The sequence below is a fragment of the Phyllobates terribilis genome, unplaced genomic scaffold (assembly GCF_046119375.1).
Source record: "Phyllobates terribilis strain yellow unplaced genomic scaffold, ASM4611937v1 Scaffold_3__8_contigs__length_932513732, whole genome shotgun sequence".
Classification (NCBI taxonomy): domain Eukaryota; kingdom Metazoa; phylum Chordata; class Amphibia; order Anura; family Dendrobatidae; genus Phyllobates; species Phyllobates terribilis.
In genome coordinates this window covers 165,416,542-165,440,350 of record NW_027362763.1, presented here as the reverse complement: position 1 = coordinate 165,440,350, position 23,809 = coordinate 165,416,542, and the positions used below count along the sequence as shown (strand labels likewise).

The window sequence follows — 23,809 nt, the reverse complement described above, 5'->3', positions numbered from 1 at the left end:
TTCTGTGATTGCTGAAGGTTATTCCACATTGGAAGAGGAGCAGCGTAGGTGACATCAGGTCTACAGGACCAGCAAAGACATCACTGCTGCTGATCACCTCAAAAGGGATAGGTCATCAATGTCTGATCAGTTGGGATCCAACACCCGGCACCTCTGCCGATCAGCTGTTATCAATGACGGAGGCTGAAACTGCTTTATTGCGGAGCTGCTCTGTCTCCTGATAGTGGCCGCGGCAGGGTACTGCGCATCCCCCTCCTATTCAGATCAATAGGGCAACCGCTGGCACCGACACTGGGAACAGCTGACCGGAGGGAGTGTCGTGTCGGAGCCCAAACAGACATTGATGACCTATCCTAAAGATAGGTCATCAATGATAAAGTAGTGGACAACCTCTTTAAAGGGGTTGTCCGGCCTAAGGCTACAAGTCTGCAATCATTCTATGTGACTGCAGACTTGTGAATCCTCATAGTGTGCGCACACTGTGCACTGTGAGGATTCTCCGATGCCGGGAGCAGTAGCGTGTGATCGCAAGTTTATGAGTTGCATACATGCGGTCACGTGCCGACCAGTTGTGTGCGGCCTCACTCAATGCAAGTGTAATGAACGAGGCAGGACACGCTAGTCGGCATGTGGCCAGAAGTATGCAAATCACTTACTTGTGGTCATGTGGCCACCGCTACCGGCCTCAGTACCGCAGAATCCTCACAGCGCGTTTGAGGATTAACAAGTCTGGAGTCCCATAAAGTCACTGTAGACTTGTAACCTAAGTCCGGACAACCCCTTTAATGTGGTAGAGAAGTGAGAGGCTCTGGAATAACCTTTAATATACTCGTATATAAGATTATAAGATATTATTGTGCAGTGTACGGACAGTACTAATGTAGGAAAAGAATCTAGTAGGTCATTTATTTTTTAAAGATTTCCACCTTAAAATTACCCATGAAACACAAACCTTAAAAGTAGGGGACAGATAGTTCTTCAAAAACCAAAACTTCACCGGTGTCTTTGTGTTCTTCAGTACAGATAACATCATGATCCTGTGGGCAGAAGACAGATCTCAGAGTTATCATGCGATCTGAGTATAGACAAGCTGTAGATGGAATACCCCCGTTGCCCGCACGCTGTCCTGTTCACCCTGTCTACAGTATATCCCCAATGTATGTCACTGTAAGTGACACACCGTCCATAGCCTGCCCATGTTATATACTTCTGTGCACCCGGCTGATGGAGGACACACGGACGAGCACCCCGGGGTCTTTCCTAGCGCATATGGCAAAAAGTCAATGCAAAATATATATTCAGCCTTAAACTCACCTGAGGAAGCGCTCATACAAGTGTCCGGAGGCCAGGGAGAAAATATTAAGGACGTCTTCTCTATCTGGTTTCCCCTCCTCCTGCTTCTGTCCTCCGGTCAGCCCCCTAATGAGAGACAGCACACTCAGCGTGAGATGACGTGAGACAGTCACCAGGCCTGTGACTGCTTACACCTGGGCTGGTTTACTAATCCTCATTTATAGACAGTGGAAACTTAACGGGGCAGTATAGGTATTTAGTACTGAAGACTTCCTATCCACGGGATAGGAAATTAGTATGAGATCAGTGGGGTACAGGACCCAGAGCCCCGCTGATCAGCTGCTACTAGCTTCATGTATGGCTGCTGAGCATTTCACGTCCGCTCCTCTTCCGGAGAAGCCCACTACGGTGCGATTACAGCTTAGATAACGGGTCGCCTGGATGGTCATGTGCTCTCTATGGGGAGAGCAGAGTAAGCTCCTCTGGCAGTGGGCTACCTGCCTACAGGATGAAAGGACGGGGCAAATAACCTGACCTCATCTCTGGCCATGCAGGCTGCCTCTTCAGAGGACTAGGACAGGATATCTGCTTCCATTAGGTTAGTGCAACCTAATAGAAGCAGATATCCTAAAAGTCAATATCCACCCATTAAAGGGCCTTGTCACATGACTGAGGATAAAAGGCACACCAGACGTGTGTTTTGGGGAGTTTGACAGCTTACAATATACAACCTCATATGCAGAGCAGTTAATTTCAGTGCGGGCGGAGGACATAACGTTTAAGGGGCTTCTCCTGTGGTTCGCGGGAACATTTAAGGAGCTACATCGAATACTATAATACTACCCTGGTAGACCCGAGGTGCTGGTGCACAGACTGGATCCATCAGGTCCACACTGCTGAACATACCATGTAATGGAGTCCCAGAAGCCGGACTCATTCTCATTCGTCCCATCACTGAGAAGATCTTCATTCATCTTTTCTGGCTTTTTCTGCACCTATTTACACATAGGATAGAGGTTAGCCGTCCTTCACAGTCACACAGGTTATTAGACCCATTACTCCGGCTGTGATGAGTTTACTGTCAAGTCCTCCGAAATTAATGGATCCTATTGGCTTTATTAGGATCCCCCCATCCCTCTGCAGTAGGACTCCTCTACTTACATCACCATACGTAATGGAAATCTGATGGGACTGGAGTCAGCAGAAATCCCACTGGACTGAATGTTGAGGTTACAGGCAGCATTGGGCTCCCCGGGAGCTGCCATATTGAGGAAGAGAGAGGTTTTCCCACTAAAGACATTTATTACCTATGCACAGAAAAGGTGATAAATGCCTGACTGCTAAGGGTCCCACCAAAAGGGACAATGATCACTACAACCGATGCCCCTCACTACAGCTCGGAATGAATGGAGCAGCATGGCTGAGGATGACTGCTGCTCAATGCAGGGTCTCTAGGTTACTTTGTTTTTCTCCGTCAGCCCATGGACATTATTGGAACAGCAGCAATCATGTGTGACCATGAAGCTCCACTCAATACCTAGTGATCGTGGGGGTCTTGGAAGTGAGGCCTACAGTGATCAGACATTTATTACCCATCCTGCAGACAGGTGATAAGTGTCTTTCATGGGAAACCCACTTTATTGAACAAAAAAAGTGCAAGTATACAAAAGCAGTGTTCACACATTGCATCTTTGCAGCTTTTTTATGCAAATTAAAGCTGCTTTTCACAAAACCAGTAAAAATGAGATTTCAGAAATCTCCTGCATACACTTGTTTTTTTCACTGACTGAATTGGAAAACTGCAGCCTGTCACTTCTTTCATTGTTTTTGCAGCGTTTTTTTCACTCATAGAAAGCAATGAAAAAATGTAAAAGCGTCGCAAATACGCTATCAGTTTTTGATGAAAACAATACAGATACAGCAGGATGTGAAACCCTTTTATTTTTGTGATTTTCCCAAGTATAAACCATAATATCTTGATATTGTCACATGAACATGGATCTTAGTATTTTTTTATTGTAATGTAATTTGCACATTATTTTTTTTAAAGCAATCATTTTGTTTCTCTCCACTCCCAAGCACAGTTTAATTAAATTAGTGATAATTAAATTAGTAATGTGTTAACGTAAACAATGCCCAACCAGTTCAATGCCCTACCAAAGAGTAAAAATAAACAAAGCCCAACCAATTCAATGCCCTACCAATGCGTGAAAATAAACAATGCCCAACCAATTCAAAGCCCTACCAAAGCGTAAAAGTAAACAATGCCCAACCAATTCAATGCCCTACCTTAGCGTAAAAGTAAACAATGCCCAACCAATTCAATGCCCTACCAAAAGTGTGACAGTAAACAATGCCCAACCAATTCAATGCCCTACCAAAAAGTGTGACAGTAAACAATGCCCAACCAATTCAATGCCCTACCAAAAAGTGTGACAGTAAACAATGCCCAACCCTGCTGTTTTTACTTTGCAATTGTGTATTTTTTCATGAATTCAAATAACCTTAGTTCACGGCTGCGCTTCATACATGAATCCAAACATTTTGCTTTAAAATATTTTTTTATCCTTTTGCTTGTCTTTACTCCAAGCATAATTTAATTAAATTAATGACGTGTGTTAAAAGTGAACAATACCTTACCCCTAGTAAACATAAAAAAATCTTTTCCACTAAATAAGTTGATCAAATTGCCTTTTTTTCAAAAAATTGTTTTATGGTTTCACATACGCCTTGCATTGGTGACCTAACACCTTGTATTGTTCATGCCTGCAAGATGGAAGCAAAGCTGAACGTCGGGATCCTGAGAATCGCAGCAAAAAAAGCACCAAGAAGAGCAGCAAGACCTGCATTTTGGCTGCAGCTTATTTACTCTCAAGAGATCAGGTTTTGGTTGCAGAAAAAAGCACAGCAAGAAAGCAATTTGTGAACATAGGCTAACAATCTCCAGGAAAAGAAGAACAGACCCTCCCCCACACAGGAACAGAGGAGCCGTATACACAGCCTTATTTGTGTGTATATTGCTGCTAAACGCCATCAAGTCCCCTGCCCTCTAATAATGAAATGACCATGCTCATACTGTCCCATTCTATACAGTGACGCAGACAAGTGAGATGCAGGAAACAGGAGGTATTGCCTTACTGTGCCTGCCATAGTGGGGGGATGAAAGCGCTTTAATGGCGTCCTGGCAGAACCCATACTCAATAAATGACAGATGCGCTTTGAGTCCATTGTGAGGCAAATGCAATAGAAATGTTTATTGCAATAATAGAGAACTGCGGCACGTGACTTACTTTGACTTTAATGGTTTTGCTCCTGAAATCATTAAGAACAACGACTACTTCTTCGTCCTCGGCGGTAGAATCTGTTCCATCATGGCTGCAAGAGAAAAGTATCCGAGTCATTGCCTGATGTGGATACCGCCATACAGAACATAGACTAGCAAACACTAGTAGCCAGAATTCGGCATCGTACCTGTATATATTATAGATATCCTCGGAGCGGCCTTTCCGGAGGCGCAGAACCCACGCCCCAGGATTGGCTTTTAACTGGAAATAACCCTAAAAGTAAAAAAAAAAGGAAGAGGAAAGGTCAAATTCTGCTCTGACGGCTTCACACATGGTGCGACAACCCCGTAACTTTCATACATAGTGCAGCCTCTTGTGACACACAGTATACAGACATAAGTATGTGCCCCCTTCACATCGCTCCCACAGAAGCCTATATGATGTCCCATCAGAAATCCATAGGTAATAATATCGCTCTGCAGATATTACAGATTCCGCTCATCTGGGAAGGTTTTCTTCAAGATTTTGGAGGTGTCTGGGGAAATCTTTGCTCTTTTATCTGGAAGAACATTTTTGAGGTCAGACACTGATGGAGGATAGGGCCGGTGTCACAATCTCCACTCTAGTTCATCCCAAAGGTGTAGGATGGGGCTGAGGTCCGGGCTGTGCACGGCCGGTCATGTTCTTCCACACCAAACTCTCCCCAACCATGTCTTTATGGATTGTACATTGAGGAACAGAAAAAAACTTCTTAAACTGTTCCCACAAAGTTAGGAGCTACAACTGTTAAAAAGGTCTTATGCTGGACCATGAAGATTTCCCTTCACTGGAACTAAGAGGCCGAACCCTGAGAAACATCCCCGTAGCATTCTCCTCCTCCACTAAACTGTACAGCGGGCACAATGCAGATCTCCTGATATTCGCAAAACCTGGACCCGTTGTCCATCAGATGCCAAATGCAGCAGTAGGATCTGTCACTGTACAGAACATGTTTCCTCCAGAGTTCAGTGGCGGCTGCTTTACTTCACTCCATCTGACACTCGGCGTTGTGCTTGGTGATGTAAGGCTTGTATGCAGCATACAAAGTACTGGAAACCCATGGTCATCCAGCTCCCAGAGGGAGTACAGTTTTTTTTGCTGATGTTAATTCCAGAGGGGCTTTGGACTCTGCAGTCAACAGAGCATTGGTGACTCGTATGCGCTCGGTGATCCCACTCTGTAACGTTACGTGGTCTCCACTTTGTGGCTTAGATTCCGTAGTTCATAAATGCTTTCACGTTTCACTAATATCACTCAAAGATGATGGTGGATTATTTAGGAGGGAAAAACATGCACCAACTGACTTGTTAGGCTATGTGCCCACGATGCGTTTTTGGTGCGTATTTTGGTGCGTAAACGCTCCAGAAACACATTGCATACCTTATCCCATGACTTCCTATGACATTCTGCAAGTGCTGTGTACATGGTCCGTATCTTTTCTGCACAGATTTTACTCACAGAAAAAATACGGACATGACCAATTCTTGTGCGTTTCTGCATGCGTATTTGCCTATACAATGCATTGGAAAAACGCATGGAAAATAAGCATGCAAATAAGCGTCAAAAACGCATGTAAAAACCGCATGCGTTTTTCTGCCAAGGAGATGCAGAAATGCTCAGGAAAATTTCTGCTTCATTTCTGCATCGTGGGCACTAAGCCTTACCCCGGTGGCTCCCATTATAGGACCACGCAGATATCAGTGAGCTCTCTAGAACAAGCCAATCTATCACAAATGTTGATAAAGGCAGACGGCATGATCTACACTTGTGATAGTGGGACTGAATAAACAATCTGAATTCAGTGATTAAAACTTGTGTCCCAATAATTTTGTCCATACAGAGTATGTACACTACGTACTGTGCAAGACGAGCAATCAAACTGCCTTAGGGCTCACTCAGACGTCCGTGCACACTGGCCCTAGATCATACGGCAATGAAACGACTGGCTGCAGCTCTCCAGACCCGAGCGGGACAGCCTCATAGAAATACATGAGGTCAGGGAACTGCGGCCAGTCCGTGCATTGGTGCCTAATCTCAGACGTCTGAATGAGCCTTTATATTTCACTATGCGATGCTGCCACCTGCTGGCCAAATTAGTACTCTATTCTAAACAAACTGAGAGACCATTAATAAAGAGGGGGTTATAGTTCTCTTATCCCAACAACCATCTAACTAAAGGCACTTGTCCACCAGGCACAGCGCGTGAAGGTAACCGAGCGGTAATACCATGGTGGCACAGCCACTGCCCACTTACAAGGCACCGCTACTTACAAGATTGGCCATGACAATGGTGTCCACAATCACAGGATTGGTGGCTGTCCCCAGAGTAAACTGGAGACCACGAGGTGGCTGTCCGGTGGAAACGTCGAAACAATGGCCTTCTAATAAGAGATGCTCCAGCTCAAACTCTGCTGCTACAATGCTGTCCACCTGCAACCAAAGAGGACATGGGTGATGATACACATCCACAGAGGGATCATACACAGGAGCGTGCACAGTGCCACAGAGGGATCATACATAGGAGCGTGCACATCCACAGAGGGATCATACACAGGAGCGTGCACAGCACCACAGAGGGATCATACATAGGAGCATGCACAGCAACAGAGAGGGATCATACATAGGAGCATGCACAGCAACAGAGAGGGATCATACATAGAAGCATGCACATCCACAGAGGGATCATACACAGGAGCGTGCACAGCAACAGAGAGGGATCATACATAGGAGCATGCACAGCAACAGAGAGGGATCATACATAGGAGCATGCACATCCACAGAGGGATCATACACAGGAGCGTGCACAGCAACAGAGAGGGATCATACATAGGAGCATGCACATCCACAGAGGGATCATACACAGGAGCGTGCACAGCAACAGAGAGGGATCATACATAGGAGCATGCACATCCACAGAGGGATAATACACAGGAGCGTGCACAGCAACAGAGAGGGATCATACATAGGAGCATGCACAGCAACAGAGAGGGATCATACATAGGAGCGTGCACATCCACAGAGGGATCATACACAGGAGCGTGCACATCCACAGAGGGATCATACACAGGAGCGTGCACAGCAACAGAGGGATCATACACAGGAGCGTGCACAGCAACAGAGGGATCATACACAGGAGCGTGCACAGCAACAGAGGGATCATACACAGGAGCGTGCACAGCAACAGAGGGATCATACACAGGAGCGTGCACAGCAACAGAGGGATCATACACAGGAGCGTGCACATCCACAGAGGGATCATACACAGGAGCGTGCACAGCCACAGAGGGATCATACATAGGAGCATGCACAGCAGCAGAGGGATCATACACAGGAGCGTGCACAGTGCCACAGAGGGATCATACATAGGAGCGTGCACATCCACAGAGGGATCATACACAGGAGCGTGCACAGCACCACAGAGGGATCATACATAGGAGCATGCACATCCACAGAGGGATCATACATAGGAGCATGCACAGCCCCAGAGGGATCATACACAGGAGCGTGCACAGTGCCACAGAGGGATCATACATAGGAGCGTGCACATCCACAGAGGGATCATACACAGGAGCGTGCACAGCCCCAGAGGGATCATACACAGGAGCGTGCACAGCGCCACAGAGGGATCATACATAGGAGCATGCACATCCACAGAGGGATCATACACAGGAGCATGCACAGCCCCAGAGGGATCATACACAGGAGCGTGCACAGCGCCACAGAGGGATCATACATAGGAGCGTGCACATCCACAGAGGGATCATACACAGGAGCATGCACAGCCCCAGAGGGATCATACACAGGAGCGTGCACAGCGCCACAGAGGGATCATACATAGGAGCGTGCACATCCACAGAGGGATCATACACAGGAGCATGCACAGCCCCAGAGGGATCATACACAGGAGCGTGCACAGTGCCACAGAGGGATCATACATAGGAGCGTGCACATCCACAGAGGGATCATACACAGGAGCGTGCACAGCCACAGAGAAGGATCATACACAGGAGCGTGCACAGCTACAGAGAGGGATCATACATAAAGGAGCGTGTACAGCCACAGAGAAGGATCATACATAGGAGCATGCACAGCCACAGAGAAGGATCATACATAAAGGAGCACGCACAGCCACAGAGGGATCATACATAGGAGCATGCACAGCCACAGAGGGATCATACACAGGAGTATGCACAGGAGCATGCACAGCAACAGAGGGATCATACACAGGAGCGTGCACAGCGCCACAGAGGGATCATACATAGGAGCGTGCACATCCACAGAGGGATCATACACAGGAGCATGCACAGCCCGGGAGGGATCATACACAGGAGCGTGCACAGAGCCACAGAGGGATCATACATAGGAGCGTGCACATCCACAGAGGGATCATACACAGGAGCGTGCACAGCCACAGAGAAGGATCATACATAGGAGCGTGCACAGCCACAGAGAAGGATCATACATAGGAGCATGCACAGCCACAGAGAAGGATCATACATAGGAGCGTGCACAGCCACAGAGAAGGATCATACATAGGAGCATGCACAGCCACAGAGAAGGATCATACATAAAGGAGCATGCACAGTCACAGAGGGATCATACATAAAGGAGCATGCAGTCACAGAGGGATCATACATAAAGGAGCATGCACAGTCACAGAGAGGGATCATACATAGGAGCGTGCACAGCCACAGAGAAGGATCATACATAAAGGAGCATGCACAGTCACAGAGGGATCATACATAAAGGAGCATGCACAGTCACAGAGGGATCATACATAAAGGAGCATGCAGTCACAGAGGGATCATACATAAAGGAGCATGCACAGTCACAGAGAGGGATCATACATAGGAGCGTGCACAGCCACAGAGAAGGATCATACATAAAGGAGCATGCACAGTCACAGAGGGATCATACATAAAGGAGCATGCACAGTCACAGGGGGGGGATCATACATAGGAGCGTGCACAGCAAGAGAGGGATCATACATAGGAGCGTGCACAGCCACAGAGAGGGATCATACGTAGGAGTGTGCACAGCTACAGAGAGGGATCATACATAGGAGCGTGCACAGCCACAGAGAAGAATCATACATAAACGAGCATGCACAGTCACAGAGAGGGATCATACATAGGAGTGTGCACAGCTACAGAGAGGGATCATACATAGGAGCGTGCACAGTCAGAGAGGGATCATACATAAAGGAGCATGCAAAGCCACAGAGAGGGATCATACACAGGAGCGTGCACAGCAACAGAGAGGGATCATACATAGGAGCGTGCACAGCAACAGAGAGGGATCATACACAGGAGCGTGCACAGCAACAGAGAGGGATCATACATAGGAGTGTGCACAGCTACAGAGAGGGATCATACATAGGAGCGTGCACAGCCACAGAGAGGGATCATACATAGGAGCATGCACAGCAACAGAGAGGGATCATACATAGGAGCGTGCACAGCAACAGAGAGGGATCAAACATAGGAGCGTGCACAGCCACAGAGAGGGATCATACATAGGAGCGTGCACAGCAACAGAGAGGGATCATACACAGGAGCATGCACAGCCATAGAGGGATCATACATAAAGGAGAATGAACAGTCACAGAGAGGGATCATACATAGAAGCGTGCACAGGCACAGAGAGGGATCATACACAGGAGCGTGCACAGTCACAAAGGGATCATACATAGGAGCATGCACAGTCACAGAGAGGGATCATACAGTTGTGCTCAAAAGTTTACATACCCCGGCAGAATTTTTCCTTTCTTGGCCTTGTTTCAGAGAATACGAATGATAATAAAAAAAACTTTTTCTCCAATCATGGTTATTGGTTGGGTGAAGCCATTTATTGTCAAACTATTGTTTTTAAATCTTAATGACAACCAAAAACATCCAAATGACCCTGATCAAAAGTTCACATACTCTTGTGATTTTGGTCTGAGAACATGCACAGAATTTGACACAAATGGGTTTGAATGGCTACTAAAGGTAACATCCTCACCTGTGACCTGTTTGCTTGTAATCAGTGTGTGTGCATAAAAGCTGAGTTTCTGGGATCCAGACAGACTCTTGTATTTTTCATCCAGCCACTGACATTTCTGGATTGTGAGTCTTGGAGAAAGCAAAAGAATTGTCAATGGATCTACGAGAAAAGGTAGTTGAACTGTATAACCCAGGAAAGGGATACAAAAAAATATCCAAGGAATTGATAATGCCAGTCAGCAGAGTTCAAACTGTGATTAACAAATGGAAAATCAGGGGCTCAGTAAAAACCAAACCACGGTCAGGTAGACCAACAAAAATTTCGGCCACAACTGCCAGGAAAATTGTTCGGGATGCAAAGAAAAACCCACAAATAACATCAGCTGAAATTCAGGACTCTCTGAAAACTAGCGGTGTGGCTGTTTCAAGATGCACAATAAGGAGGCACTTGAAGAAAAATGGGCTGCATGGTCGAGTCGCCAGAAGAAAGTCATTACTGTGCAAATGCCACAAAGTATCTTGCCTACAATACGCCAAACAGCACAGAGACAAGCCTCAAAACTTCTGAAACAAGGTAATTTGGAGTGATGAAACCAAAATTGAACTTTCTGGCCACAACCATAAACGTTACATTTGGAGAGAGGTCAACAAGGCCTATGATGAAAGGAACACCATTCCTACAGTAAAGCACGGAGGTGGATCGCTGATGTTTTGGGGATGTGTGAGCTACAAAGGCACAGGAAACTTGCTAAAATTTGAAGGAAAGATGAATGCAGCACGTTATCAGCAAATACTGGAGGCAAATTTGCACTCATCATCGGAAGCTGCGCATGGGACGTACTTGGACGTTCCAACATGACTGATACAAAACACAAGGCCAAGTTGACCTGTCATTGGCTACAGCAGAGCAAAGTGAAGGTTCTGGAGTGGCCATCCCAGTCTCCTGACCTCAATATCATTGAGCCACTCTGGGGGATCTCAAGCGTGCAGTTCATGCTAGACAGCCCAGGAATTTACAGGAACTGGAGGCTTTTTGCCAAGAAGAATGGGGAGCTTTACCATCTGAGAAAATAAAGAACCTCATCCACAACTACCACAAAAGACTTCAAGCTGTCATTGATGTTAAAGGGGGCAATACATGGTATTAAGAACTGGGGTATGTGAACTTTTGATCAGGGTCATTTGGATGTTTTTGGTTGTCATTAAGATTTAAAAAAAGAGAAAACACAGTAGCTTGATAATAAATGGCTTCACCCAACCAATAACCATGAGTGGATAAAGTTTTTTGTTATCATTCATATTCTCTGAAACAAGACCAAGAAAGCAAAAATTCTGCCGGGGTATGTAAACTTTTGAGCACAACTGTATATTCTACATTTAAGACAATGTTTATGGCGGTCAAAATGTCTATTTCCTCCAAAATAGGAATTTATAAAGGAAAACTAAACAGTAAAGAGCGCAGTAATGCGACGTGCCGCATTCCCGGTGTTTGGATGCGGTGCACCATTATTCACGTTAATCAGCTTAGTGTAAGCAGTGGCCGAATTGGTGCATTGTATCATTACCTCCTCCAAATAGATATTATCCAGGTCATACGGCGTCCGCACCGACTCCACCATCCAGCTGTCCGGGGTATTCAGGCTCAGAGTGAAGAGCGGGGACTGGGGCATGTCCAAAAACTTGGCAATAGGACCTGGTGCTACTTTATGGTCGGAGGTGAAGACAACCTCTGGCTCCAACACGTACCGGTAAAAGCTGAAAAACAGAGAGACGCCGTTACTGTTACACGTAATACTAAGCGGTTGGTAGAAATTATTTAGGCCGGAGTGACGTGATGTTCCGCCGCTCCAGTCTATACTTTGCTCCTGAGTAGCAGGAGTTGGGCTCAGTTACATGATCTATAGAAGCATGAGAAAAGATCCATCCCATGTATCCGCCAAGGACAGCGATACTGTACTGAGAAGTCCCCGTGCTGATAGGGATTACTGTCCTCATGTGCACAGTACATTGATTTCATTCACCATTTTATCAGCGTGTATAATCAGTCTGTCTCCCGGGCTCAGCTTGCTTCCTTTGGGTCCGCTGCCCTCTGTTGTGCTCCACGTCGGGTTTTGCAAGTTACCCACGTGGCTCAACGACATCATCTCCCTAGGCCTATTTAAGGCCCACTAAGGCACACACCTGTTTCTTACCATTAAGGGTCTGGTGTCCTGTGTTTGGTGTGCTCCACCAGCTCAGCAGGTTATCCTTCACTCAGCCATCTCACATTAACCCACCTGTTGCAGCAAACAAACTATTGCTGGACTCCGTTTTGCATTCATCCTTTCTTTGTTCCACTTCACCTCTACTATTATTCCTGAGTTTCCTGCGTGTGCCAAGTCCTTGATCCTCACGTGCCTTCCTGCCTGCTGCACCAGCTCCTGGGGGTCCGTGTGCCCACCTGGATCTGAGGCTTTGTGGATCCACCTCATCACTGCTGCTCTATGGAAAATGCACTAGTGGCAACAGGTGCAAGATGCCAAAGCTACACAAAGTAACACCATGTAGGCCATGAGGGTGCCGCCCTCCGTAGAGCAGAAACAGGGCTCGTAGATCCCAACTGCAAAACGTCACTTCTACCTTTAGTTCCACACGCGACCTGCTAGAGAGCGTCTGTAAGGACCATCACAGAAATATGTCTGTGCCGGCCTGGACGCATTAATATATCTAAAGCTCTGATCACATCACAAGTTGTACGTTGGACATCTCCAAACTTATAACAGAGAAAACTCTACTACGCTGTTCCAAATCATACAGCAGTATACCGACATATACCCGCATGACAGAGGCCAAAAAGGGCACACTCCTCCATCACATGGATGGAGGCTTTTGGATAAGTTTGCCACATACAGTAAACATAGACTCCAAGGTGAACGGAGTCTGATAGATGACCTAAACGAGAGGGGTTTGACCCCAGGAAAGCTCCTTTTTAAAGGGTTTGCATGATTTGGACATTATGGATCTGCCCCAGATAAGGGGTTATGCTAAGAGGAACATCACTGAACAGAATTTCGCTTACAGGGAAATACAACGTAAATGTTCATTTTCTTGGTATGGCAGAAAAAAGCAAAGTCTGGCAGGTACTCACGGACATCAGTGGTGTTCTTGGAGGTCACTGCTTTGAATAGGTGCCCATAGGATTGTGTAATATTAAACCTCTGGCACTAGCTAATATCGGATGATTGTTGGCAATTCCCGAACTTTTGTTAAACATCGAAAAAGAGCATAAACCTTGGGAATATCCAACACACAAAACGCCTTTAGGTGGTATCTCCATCTCCGACATTTATGGCACATAATTGTCAGGTAAGACCTGGCACCTGCATCTCTCTGGAGATCGCTCTAGATGGAACGGAGGACACACATGAGTGCCCTTCTCCACGAACTACTATGGGAGGTCTGAAAATAGCTGAACGCACTTTCTTGGCAATTTTCAGGACTCCCTTTAATGGCCCTATAAATGCTGATCAGCTCGCTGCCAACTCGCTTTAGTTCTATTGGAAAAATGTGATCTGCGAAAAAGTCATTGTTACCTCTTCAGGGGCATTTCCGATAACTTGGACTGGCAGTTCATGAACACCCGTAAGTTCATATTTACGATTTGATTCAAAACCTGCAATGACAGAAAGCAAAAATTTACACCCGGTTGGAGGTCCCCTTTACGGCTTTTTGAGCTTTAAACATGAAGAACGTACCAAAAGTAACGGTGCCATCCTCTGTGCCGCTTTCGTCACAGGGTCCACAATAGCCATCACCTCAAAGTACATCATGCCTTCTTTAGGTCTTATCTTAACGGCACTGAAAATGCAGAAATTCATTATAACTACTAAAACATAAAAAAAAAAATCTGGATTCTCTGAAGTTGTCTCATGCATTGCCAGAAAGGAGATCCACCCTCAACCTCGCCACGATGCCCAGAGTGAGGAGGGGTCTTATGGCACCAAACATGGCATGGTTATTACCTGGGGGTACTGGCACATTTCACTATACAGAGGGGTATAAATGCTGTATTCGGGGATGACACTGTACCTGTGCTGGTCTTCAGTAAGCACGTAGTCAACTCTTCCCTCACCCTTTGGTTGAGAGGACAGAAGGTCATCCACTCTCATTACCAGATCGCTGGCACTGCAGAAAGGAAAGGACAACGTTACATGGGGCATCAGCATCTCACTGACATCCTGGGATCACAGAACTACCACAACGAGACTACAGGCAAGGTGTGATCGGACAGAATACATGGAGGACATACTGATCCTCCTCCACGCCAAGCTTCTGGATCTGAGACTTGATCTTCTGTGCAGATGTCTTTAGAATTAGGTTCTCCAAAAGGTGGAAGTCATCTTGATTAAATATTTCACCATCTCTCAGCGGTCCAATAATCTACATAGAAAACATAGAATAAAAAGTCCACAAAAAAAATCAGAAAAGAAGAAAGTCTGGTCACCAAAGGTGTATTTACAAGTGTAATCCATAACTTCACAGCATGGTTTCATGACACATGAGAAAAGTGTCAAAGATTATCCAAGATATCAAATACATTGATAAAAGCGTCACTCACCAGTGGTATGGGGGAAAAAAAGCGGCACTCACCAGTGGTATGGGGGGAAAAAAGCGGCACTCACCAGTGGTATGGGGGGAAAAAAGCGGCACTCACCAGTGGTATGGGGGGAAAAAAGCGGCACTCACCAGTGGTATGGGGGGAAAAAAGCGGCACTCACCAGTGGTATGGGGGGAAAAAAGCGTCACTCACCAGTGGTATGGGGGGAAAAAAGCGGCACTCACCAGTGGTATGGGGGGAAAAAAGCAGCACTCACCAGTGGTATGGGGGGAAAAAAGCGGAACTCACCAGTGGTATAGGGAAAAAAAGTGGCACTCACCACCGGTATGGGAAAAAAAAAGTGGCACTCACCACCGGTATGGGAAAAAAAAAGCGGCACTCACCACCGGTATGGGAAAAAAAAAAGCGGCACACCACCGGTACGGGAAAAAGCGGCAACTTTATTAAGTCATCACATGAGGAGAGGCAACAAGGGATGACGTTTCCAGAAGAGGAGTAATTTACACAAAACAGCTGTCGCTCATTCATCCCTTCTTTTCACTTCTCATGTAACAACCTATTAAAGTTGCCCGTTTTTCACATACCAGTGGTGAGTGCCGCTTTTTTCCATCCTCCAGTTTTGTATTTTGCACCACTTTCCACAAGCCATGCACTGTTGATCTGGTTGCCGATACATTTTCTGCCATAATCTGCTTCCGGACTGATGCTACAGCAGTGTTGCAGCACTGCCAATGTTCTTGCCTCTTTTTTTATATTAAATACATGACTGACTAATGCCTTGGCCACCCTGAAATTAGATATACAGCATGTGAAAAGGGGTTATCCAATCATGACTACCTCCCTTACAAATGCAGACGGGTGACTGCAACCTTCACAGATTAGCTGACACCATCCTCATTCATTTGTATGGGATCTCCGACCACTCCTCTGTTATGCGGGGCCCCTATTTTAGATGCGGGTCCCATTGGTGAAACCCATGTCTAATATACATCTGTGGCAAACCATGTGGATATGCTGTTAATGTACTATATGGGAATAGACCTTTGTTTTGAAAAAGTAGAGCAAAAGCCTCAACAATACAAGTATTTGATACTATCAGAAGAAAAAACATATTGATCCATCACCTTCTATCACACAAATACTTACTCTTCCATTGCCGATAACGGCTCGCTCTCCTTTCTTCAGCTTTAGGACATCGCGGCAGTAAACAGCATGGGAGAGTATAAAATCCACCTTGGGAGACTCAAAGGCTTCACGGAAGAGACTGACATCCATACCCTGAGGAGGAAGATGAAGAGCACAGAGCCATGAAGTCACGTCATAAGGGCCATACACTGATGGTGAAGAGCACAGAGCCATGAAGTCACGTCATAAGGGCCATACACTGATGGTGAACAGCACAGAGCCATGAAGTCACGTCATAAGGGCCATACACTGATGGTGAACAGCACAGAGCCATGAAGTCACGTCATAAGGGCCATACACTGATGGTGAACAGCACAGAGCCATGAAGTCACATCATAAGGGCCATACACTGATGGTGAACAGCACAGAGCCATGAAGTCACATCATAAGGGCCATACACTGATGGTGAACAGCACAGAGCCATGAAGTCACATCATAAGGGCCATACACTGATGGTGAACAGCACAGAGCCATGAAGTCACATCATAAGGGCCATACACTGATGGTGAACAGCACAGAGCCATGAAGTCACATCATAAGGGCCATACACTGATGGTGAACAGCACAGAGACATGAAGTCACGTCATAAGGGCCATACACTGATGGTGAACAGCACAGAGCCATGAAGTCACGTCATAAGGGCCATACACTGATGGTGAACAGCACAGAGACATGAAGTCACGTCATAAGGGCCATACACTGATGGTGAACAGCACAGAGCCATGAAGTCACGTCATAAGGGCCATACACTGATGGTGAACAGCACAGAGCCATGAAGTCACGTCATAAGGGCCATACACTGATGGTGAACAGCACAGAGCCATGAAGTCACGTCATAAGGGCCATACACTGATGGTGAACAGCACAGAGCCATGAAGTCACGTCATAAGGGCCATACACTGATGGTGAACAGCACAGAGCCATGAAGTCACATCATAAGGGCCATACACTGATGGTGAACAGCACAGAGCCATGAAGTCACATCATAAGGGCCATACACTGATGGTGAACAGCACAGAGCCATGAAGTCACATCATAAGGGCCATACACTGATGGTGAACAGCACAGAGCCATGAAGTCACATCATAAGGGCAATACCGGCCCGGCCATACACGGATGGTGAAGAGAGTAGAGCCATGAAGTCACGTCATAAGGGCAATACCGGCCCGGCCATACACTGATGGTGAACAGCACAGATCCATGAAGTCACGTCATAAGGGCAATACCGGCCCGGCCATACACTGATGGTGAAGAGCACAGAGCCATGAACTCACATCATAAGGGCCATACACTGATGGTGAACAGCACAGAGACATGAAGTCACGTCATAAGGGCCATACACTGATGGTGAACAGCACAGAGCCATGAAGTCACATCATAAGGGCCATACACTGATAGTGAACAGCACAGAGACATGAAGTCACGTCATAAGGGCAATACCGGCCCGGCCATACACGGATGGTGTAAATGTGCTTCATGTACATTACATGTGTCCAAAGAACGTACCCCAACAGCAAACTCTGCAATGTCCTGCCCTGCTAACAGCGCCCCCGCGTTCTCTTCTTTGATGATTTTGGTAATGAAGTTTTTGGCATTGTTGGCGGTCTGGGTTTGGAGAGCGGCCCAGATAGCCCTGCCGATGCGCGTGGTCTCAGAAGATGGATCCTGGCTGGGATTATTGATCATGCCAATTCTTACATTGTTGCTGGATTTCTAGAAAAGAAAATTAAAAAACAGGATGCTAACTATGTGGATTGTTACCAACCAGTACACTGCCTGCAATTATATCCTATCACCATTAGATGTACACCTGAATGAATTCTATTCTTTCCTGTTATCAGCAGTTGAAGGTTGGGAAGGGGCTGCAGATCACTGAGATTTCTGACAGAAGTCCAGAACAAGTCCTGGCACATCACTACTAAAAGAGGTCTCCTAAGAGAGCACCGCTGAAAAGTCTCCGGATCCCCATTACCTGTATTCGTTTAAAGGGAATTCTCAAGTTTGGAAGTTATCCCCTAACCAGGAGATACGGAATAATCTCTTATTCACTGGGATCCCCACAGATCCTGAGTCCCATGTAAATAGATCAGTGGTCGATCAAGCACACTGCCACTCCAGAAATAGCCGATCGCAGCACTCGAATGGTCTGGCACTGCATGAATGGAGTGGCAGCACACATGAGCCACCACTGTTCCATTCACATACGTTTTTTTAAAGTCCTGGTTCTCAGGATAGATGGGGATCCCAGTGATAGAACCACCAGCGATCAGGAAGTTATGGGATAGCGGATAAGTTTGAAACTTGAAAATACCCCTTTAGGCTGTGTTCACACGATGCGTATTTCATGCGTTTCCGCGGCGTTTTTGCAGTTGCGTAAACGCCGCGGAAACGCATGAAAAACGCATGGTAGAAGGGCAGCAATGTTCCCCAATGGAAATCCGCATGTGCTGTGCCCATGATGCGGATTTTTCCGCAGCGTTAACGCTGCGGTCAAAAATCCGCAGCATGTCAATTAATTTTGCGGAAACGCGGCGATTTCGCCGCCATTGACTTGCATTAGAACGCGCCAATTCCGCAAGACAGCATTTGTACTTGCGTAATTGGTGCGTTCTAATGTGCGGATGGTACCCGGGTGTGGAGGAGAGGAGAGTCTCATCCACACCCAGGTACCATTAAAAAAGCTGTAAAAAGAAGAATAAAATAAAAAATAAATGTATTCTTACCTTCTGTCGGCCCGCGCAGCGCTCCCGCTTGGTTCCCGGCACTTGCAGTGAGTTGTAGGACCTGCGGTGACGTCAGAGTCATGTGACGGGTCACGTGACGCTGACGTCGGCAGGTCTTTCAATTCAAAGTTGCCGGCAGCCGGGAGAACGGAGTGAGCAGGACAGCGCGGGCCATCGGAGGTAAGTATATACACTCTCTCGGTTCACACTGTATAAATCCATGCTGTTTGCATGGATTTATATAGTGTGACCTAGTTATCAAGCACTTTCCAAGTGATGCTAACATCGCCTGGAAAGCGCTTGTCAATCTGCATGCGGAAACGCATGTATTCTGCAGGAAAAACGCATGCACAATCTGCATGCGTTTTTTCTGCCAGGGAGATGCAGAAATGATGCAGAAATTTTCTGCTTCATTTCTGCATCGTGTGCACATACCCTTAAAGGGCACCTGTCAGCAGGATTGTGCTCAGTAAACCACATACACTGTTAGGTGGGCGCCGTTACACTGAGTAAAATGTTACCTTTGATGATGAAATCCGTCCAATGGTTCTTTTATAATCTTTATTTTCATTTCTGCCATAATGATATGCTCGTGCTCCACGGCGGCCTTTGGGGAGGGGCTGTAACTGGTGCTCTCATTATGTATTCCTGTCTCTGGCCTCTGACAGGTCACTGTGCTTTCAGTGACCTGCCTACTATTTTAAATATTGCCTGTGTAATTTCTGTTCAAAAGTGAAAATTTACATCCCCCAATATGGCCGCCGCGCATGAGCAGTAGCATCTTTTGGTTGCTGAGATGCTACTGCGCATGAGCGAGCGTCATTTTGCTTCAGGAAAAAGAAATTTGCCTGCAGCAATATGGCGGCGCCAGCGCAGTAGCATTTCTCGAGTGCCGAGATGCTACTGTGCATGCGCAGCGCCATATTGCTGCACCCAAATTATTTTTCCTTAAGCAAAATGGCGCCCGCGCATGTGCAGTAGCATCTCAGCAACCAAAAGATGCTACTGCGCATGCGCGGCGGCCATATTGGGGGATGTAAATTTTCACTTTTGAACAGAAATTACACAGGCAATATTTAAAATAGTAGGCAGGTCACTGAAAACACAGTGACCTGTCAGAAGGCAGAGATAGGAATATATAATGAGAGCACCAGTTACAGCCCCTCCCCAAAGGCCGCCGCGGAGCACGAGCATATCATTATGGCAGAAATGAAAATAAAGATTATAAAAAAAACACAAGACGGATTTCATCATCAAGGTATCATTTTACTCAGTGTAACGGCGCCCACCTAACAGTGTATGTGGTTTAATGTGCACAATCCTGCTGACAGGTGCGCTTTAAGTCTTTGGAAATGTTCAGAACATACAGTAGATTACAGTAGGCCGTCTCACACAAGAGCTGGTCTTCACACGGCACTGGATGGCGGACATGTAAAGCCGGTCATGCTCATAAGCTGTGAGCCAAACAGATGAGAGCGATCACTCCCCGACGGCCTATATATATGCACACGCGGATCAGCTGAGACAAGAAGATGAGAGCGACCACTGCCCGCCGGCCAATAGACATGCACACCTGGATCAGCTGAGCCAAACAGATGAGAGCGATCACTCCCCGCCGGCCTATAGATGTCACGGGTGTGTCAGGTGTTCTAGACAGTTGCTCTAGATCTGGCTGTAGAAGGTCACTGCGCTTGGCATTGCAGACGCCTTAATTTTTCTCCCTTCAAGACCCAGCGGCGAACTCCCTCCTGCTGCTTATTGACACACCCTTGCATAGGAGTTAAAAACTCTCAGTTTGCTGCAGGTAGTCGCCGGTGATACTTCTATGTACCTTTGTGCAGGCTTGGAGCACTAGCAGTCGGCGAGCTTCTTCTCTGGTGCCCTTGGAGGCCAGTTGGCGTTACTCCTCTGGTGTCTGCTCAAGCGAAATTTATCCTGTTTGTCTACCTTGTTGTCTTTAGTTTGTAGTGGGGCCTGACCAGTACTCACCCCATCCTCCTACCTCTCTACGGCCAAGCTCTAGGGACATACAGGGTTTAGGTTCCTGCTTGGCGATAGGTGTGGAACCTAAATAGGGACGGTAGGGTAGGCAGGGTGTTATTAGATCTCCACTCCACCTTTCCCTTGTGTCTGGGCTTCTTCCCCCTCTTCCCTCCATGTTGCACTTAGTCTTTCCCACACCTTGCGTGACAATAGACATGCACACCCAGATCAGCTGAGCCAAACAGATGAGATCAATCACTCCCAGTCGGCCTATAGACATGCACACCTGGATCAGCTGGGCATACACGTCTATTACAATGGGGAAGCAATGTTGATATCCAACATGTTTGATCCTTCTTTCCTTAAAAAGGAGCTTTTTTTGCCAAACTTTACACAGCATTAAGTAGATCTCTTAGACCTGACAAGGCTGGTGTACTTGCTGTGAAAAATCTAGATCAGAATGTCTGTACAGTCCTCAAGTTAAACAGAGCATTTTATTCACCTTTTAATATTAAGCCAAAAAAAACTTTCACAAAAGATTATACAGCCGCTCTGATGTATGTTTTCAAAGCAAATCCAACAGGCCCATCAGGTCAGAGACATTTATTTAATAAGGAGTTTAGTTTCTATTGTGAATCTTTAATAACGCGCACAGTAATTCTATGACACCCTTCCAGGCACGTTTCCTTATGTCAGCAGCAGTTCGCCTCTACGTCCCACTTATGCCGTACACACGTATTGCTGCAATCCGTCTGCAGGTCAGACCTTACCTGGTGTTTAATGGCGTCATACAGCAGCTGACGTCCGGAGGGCTGGTCAAAGTCTCCCACAATCCAAAATGTGACCGGTCTAACAAAAGAGTCATCTGCACCAAACAGAGCAAGAGTTAGGAGGGGAAGATGGAGTGCAGGGAGTAAAGGAGGCATGACAGCCGGCCACACGGGCGGACACGGCACCAGGTAGACGGGCAGCACTGGCCGATACTTGTACACAGCCATGATAGGAGCAGATTAATGTCCCCCCCGTTATGGAATTAAGCAGGTGACACTTATGAAGTAGGTGTGGAAAGTTGAAACCGTGTGAGATCTGTATCTGGGAAAGGTGGATATAAGCCAATATGGCGGCCAGCACAGATCTCACATGGGTTGTTAGTTTGCGTTCACTTCTGGATTGGAGGCTCCGTTGCAGATTCTGTCACATTTATGAGAAAATATGGATTGTTGGACTTACAGCAGGATCCCCTTCTCGTAGTACACGGGGGACGCATCAATGTGGTCACACACCCTGCTATTAAAGGGAATGTCAGCAGGTGCTTGCGACTTCATCTGAGAGCAGCATAATGTAGGAAAAGAGATCCTGACTCCAGTGATGTGTCACATAGTTTACTGGGTGAAGCTGTTCTCACACAATTAGAGATGTAGCAGAGCTGAGAAAGCTGCCCCCGCCCACACCAGGCTCTCTGTGTACATGGTCTATAGACACGGAGCTGCCTATCACAGGAGGGGTCGTGGTCGGACCTCTAAGCACAAGGCGGCTAGTCCGGGCAGTGATAATCTCCTGGTGATAAAACCGTCATTGTATGGAAACAACAGCACACAGCCTAATAAGTGACCCATCGCTGATTCCAGGGTTTTAACCTCTAACTTATGCTGACAGATTTCCTTTAAGAGGCTGACACTAGGTAGTGAAAAGCATTGCCTCTTCCTGGTGGGTTATACTGCAAACCTGATAACATGGAGTGTCTGCCTCCTTCGGACATCAAAAGGTTATATTCCCATCTTCATAAATGGACACTGTCGGATAATAGTGCTTGTAAATAAAAGCAATTTTGCAATTTACTGCTTATTAACCCCTTAATAACATCTGACGTACTAATACGCGTCTGTGCCCTGGGACTTAAGAGCCAGACCCGTATTAGTACGTCATGGCGATCGCGCGCGCACACAGGCTGTGCGGGCGCGATCGCCGCCGGGTGTCAGCTGATTGTCACAGCTGACACCCGGTACTATGTGCAGGGAGCGGTCACGCACCGCTCCCAGCACATTAACCCCCGCGATGCTGCGATCGAAGTCGATCGAAGTCGATCGCGGCATTGCGGGGGCAAGGGGAGGTGATCGCAGATACTCACCTCCTCTTCCGGCTTCCAGCGCAGTCTGCAAAGGCTTCCCGGGTGTTGCCATGACGACCCGATGTCGTCATGACAACATCCGGGTCACCAGAGAGCAGGAAGATTGCTTGGACATGCGCAGTGCATCTCCAAGCAATCTTCACACTGTGCACTTCTGACAGCCTTCATGGCATAGGGATGGTGCTCCATTCCTGTGCCATGCAGGCGATCAGAAAAAAAAAAGTGAAAGTCCCAGAGTGGGACAAAGTAATAAAGTGTATAAACTGTGTGAAAGTGGAAAAAAAAAAAAAAAAAAAAAAAAATGTGCAAAAATATTATAAAAAAATAAAAAAAATAATACACCAAAAATAAAAATATAATGTACCCATCAATAAATATTATTATAAAAAAAATAAAAAAAAAACAATAAAAGTACACATATTTGGTATCGCCGCGTCCGTAACAACCTGACCTATAAAACTGTCCCACTAGTTAACCCCTTCAGTGAACACGGTAAAAAAAAAAAAAAAAAAACCAAGCAAAAAACAATGCTTTATCACCATACCGCCAAACAAAAAGTGGAATAACACGCGATCAAAAAGACGCATATAAAT

General features: G+C 46.5%; 1 protein-coding gene across 7 annotated transcripts in view; it reads right to left on the bottom strand.

Moving 5' to 3' along the window:
* The window catches only part of UGGT1 (UDP-glucose glycoprotein glucosyltransferase 1), a 101,789-nt gene that overhangs the window by 19,743 nt on the left and 58,237 nt on the right, over nt 1-23,809 (bottom strand). For all 7 annotated transcript variants that reach the window (XM_073674254.1, XM_073674252.1, XM_073674250.1 and 4 more), the window contains 14 exons: nt 21,859-21,953; nt 17,889-18,095; nt 16,344-16,475; nt 14,889-15,019; nt 14,669-14,764; nt 14,335-14,437; nt 14,173-14,252; nt 12,166-12,355; nt 6,888-7,046; nt 4,765-4,850; nt 4,584-4,668; nt 2,200-2,288; nt 1,315-1,419; nt 953-1,037 (listed from right to left, as the gene is read on the bottom strand). In XM_073674254.1, coding sequence (XP_073530355.1) covers nt 953-1,037; nt 1,315-1,419; nt 2,200-2,288; nt 4,584-4,668; nt 4,765-4,850; nt 6,888-7,046; nt 12,166-12,355; nt 14,173-14,252; nt 14,335-14,437; nt 14,669-14,764; nt 14,889-15,019; nt 16,344-16,475; nt 17,889-18,095; nt 21,859-21,953 — 1,643 coding nt within the window. The remainder of the gene's footprint in view (nt 1-952; nt 1,038-1,314; nt 1,420-2,199; nt 2,289-4,583; nt 4,669-4,764; nt 4,851-6,887; nt 7,047-12,165; nt 12,356-14,172; nt 14,253-14,334; nt 14,438-14,668; nt 14,765-14,888; nt 15,020-16,343; nt 16,476-17,888; nt 18,096-21,858; nt 21,954-23,809) is intronic.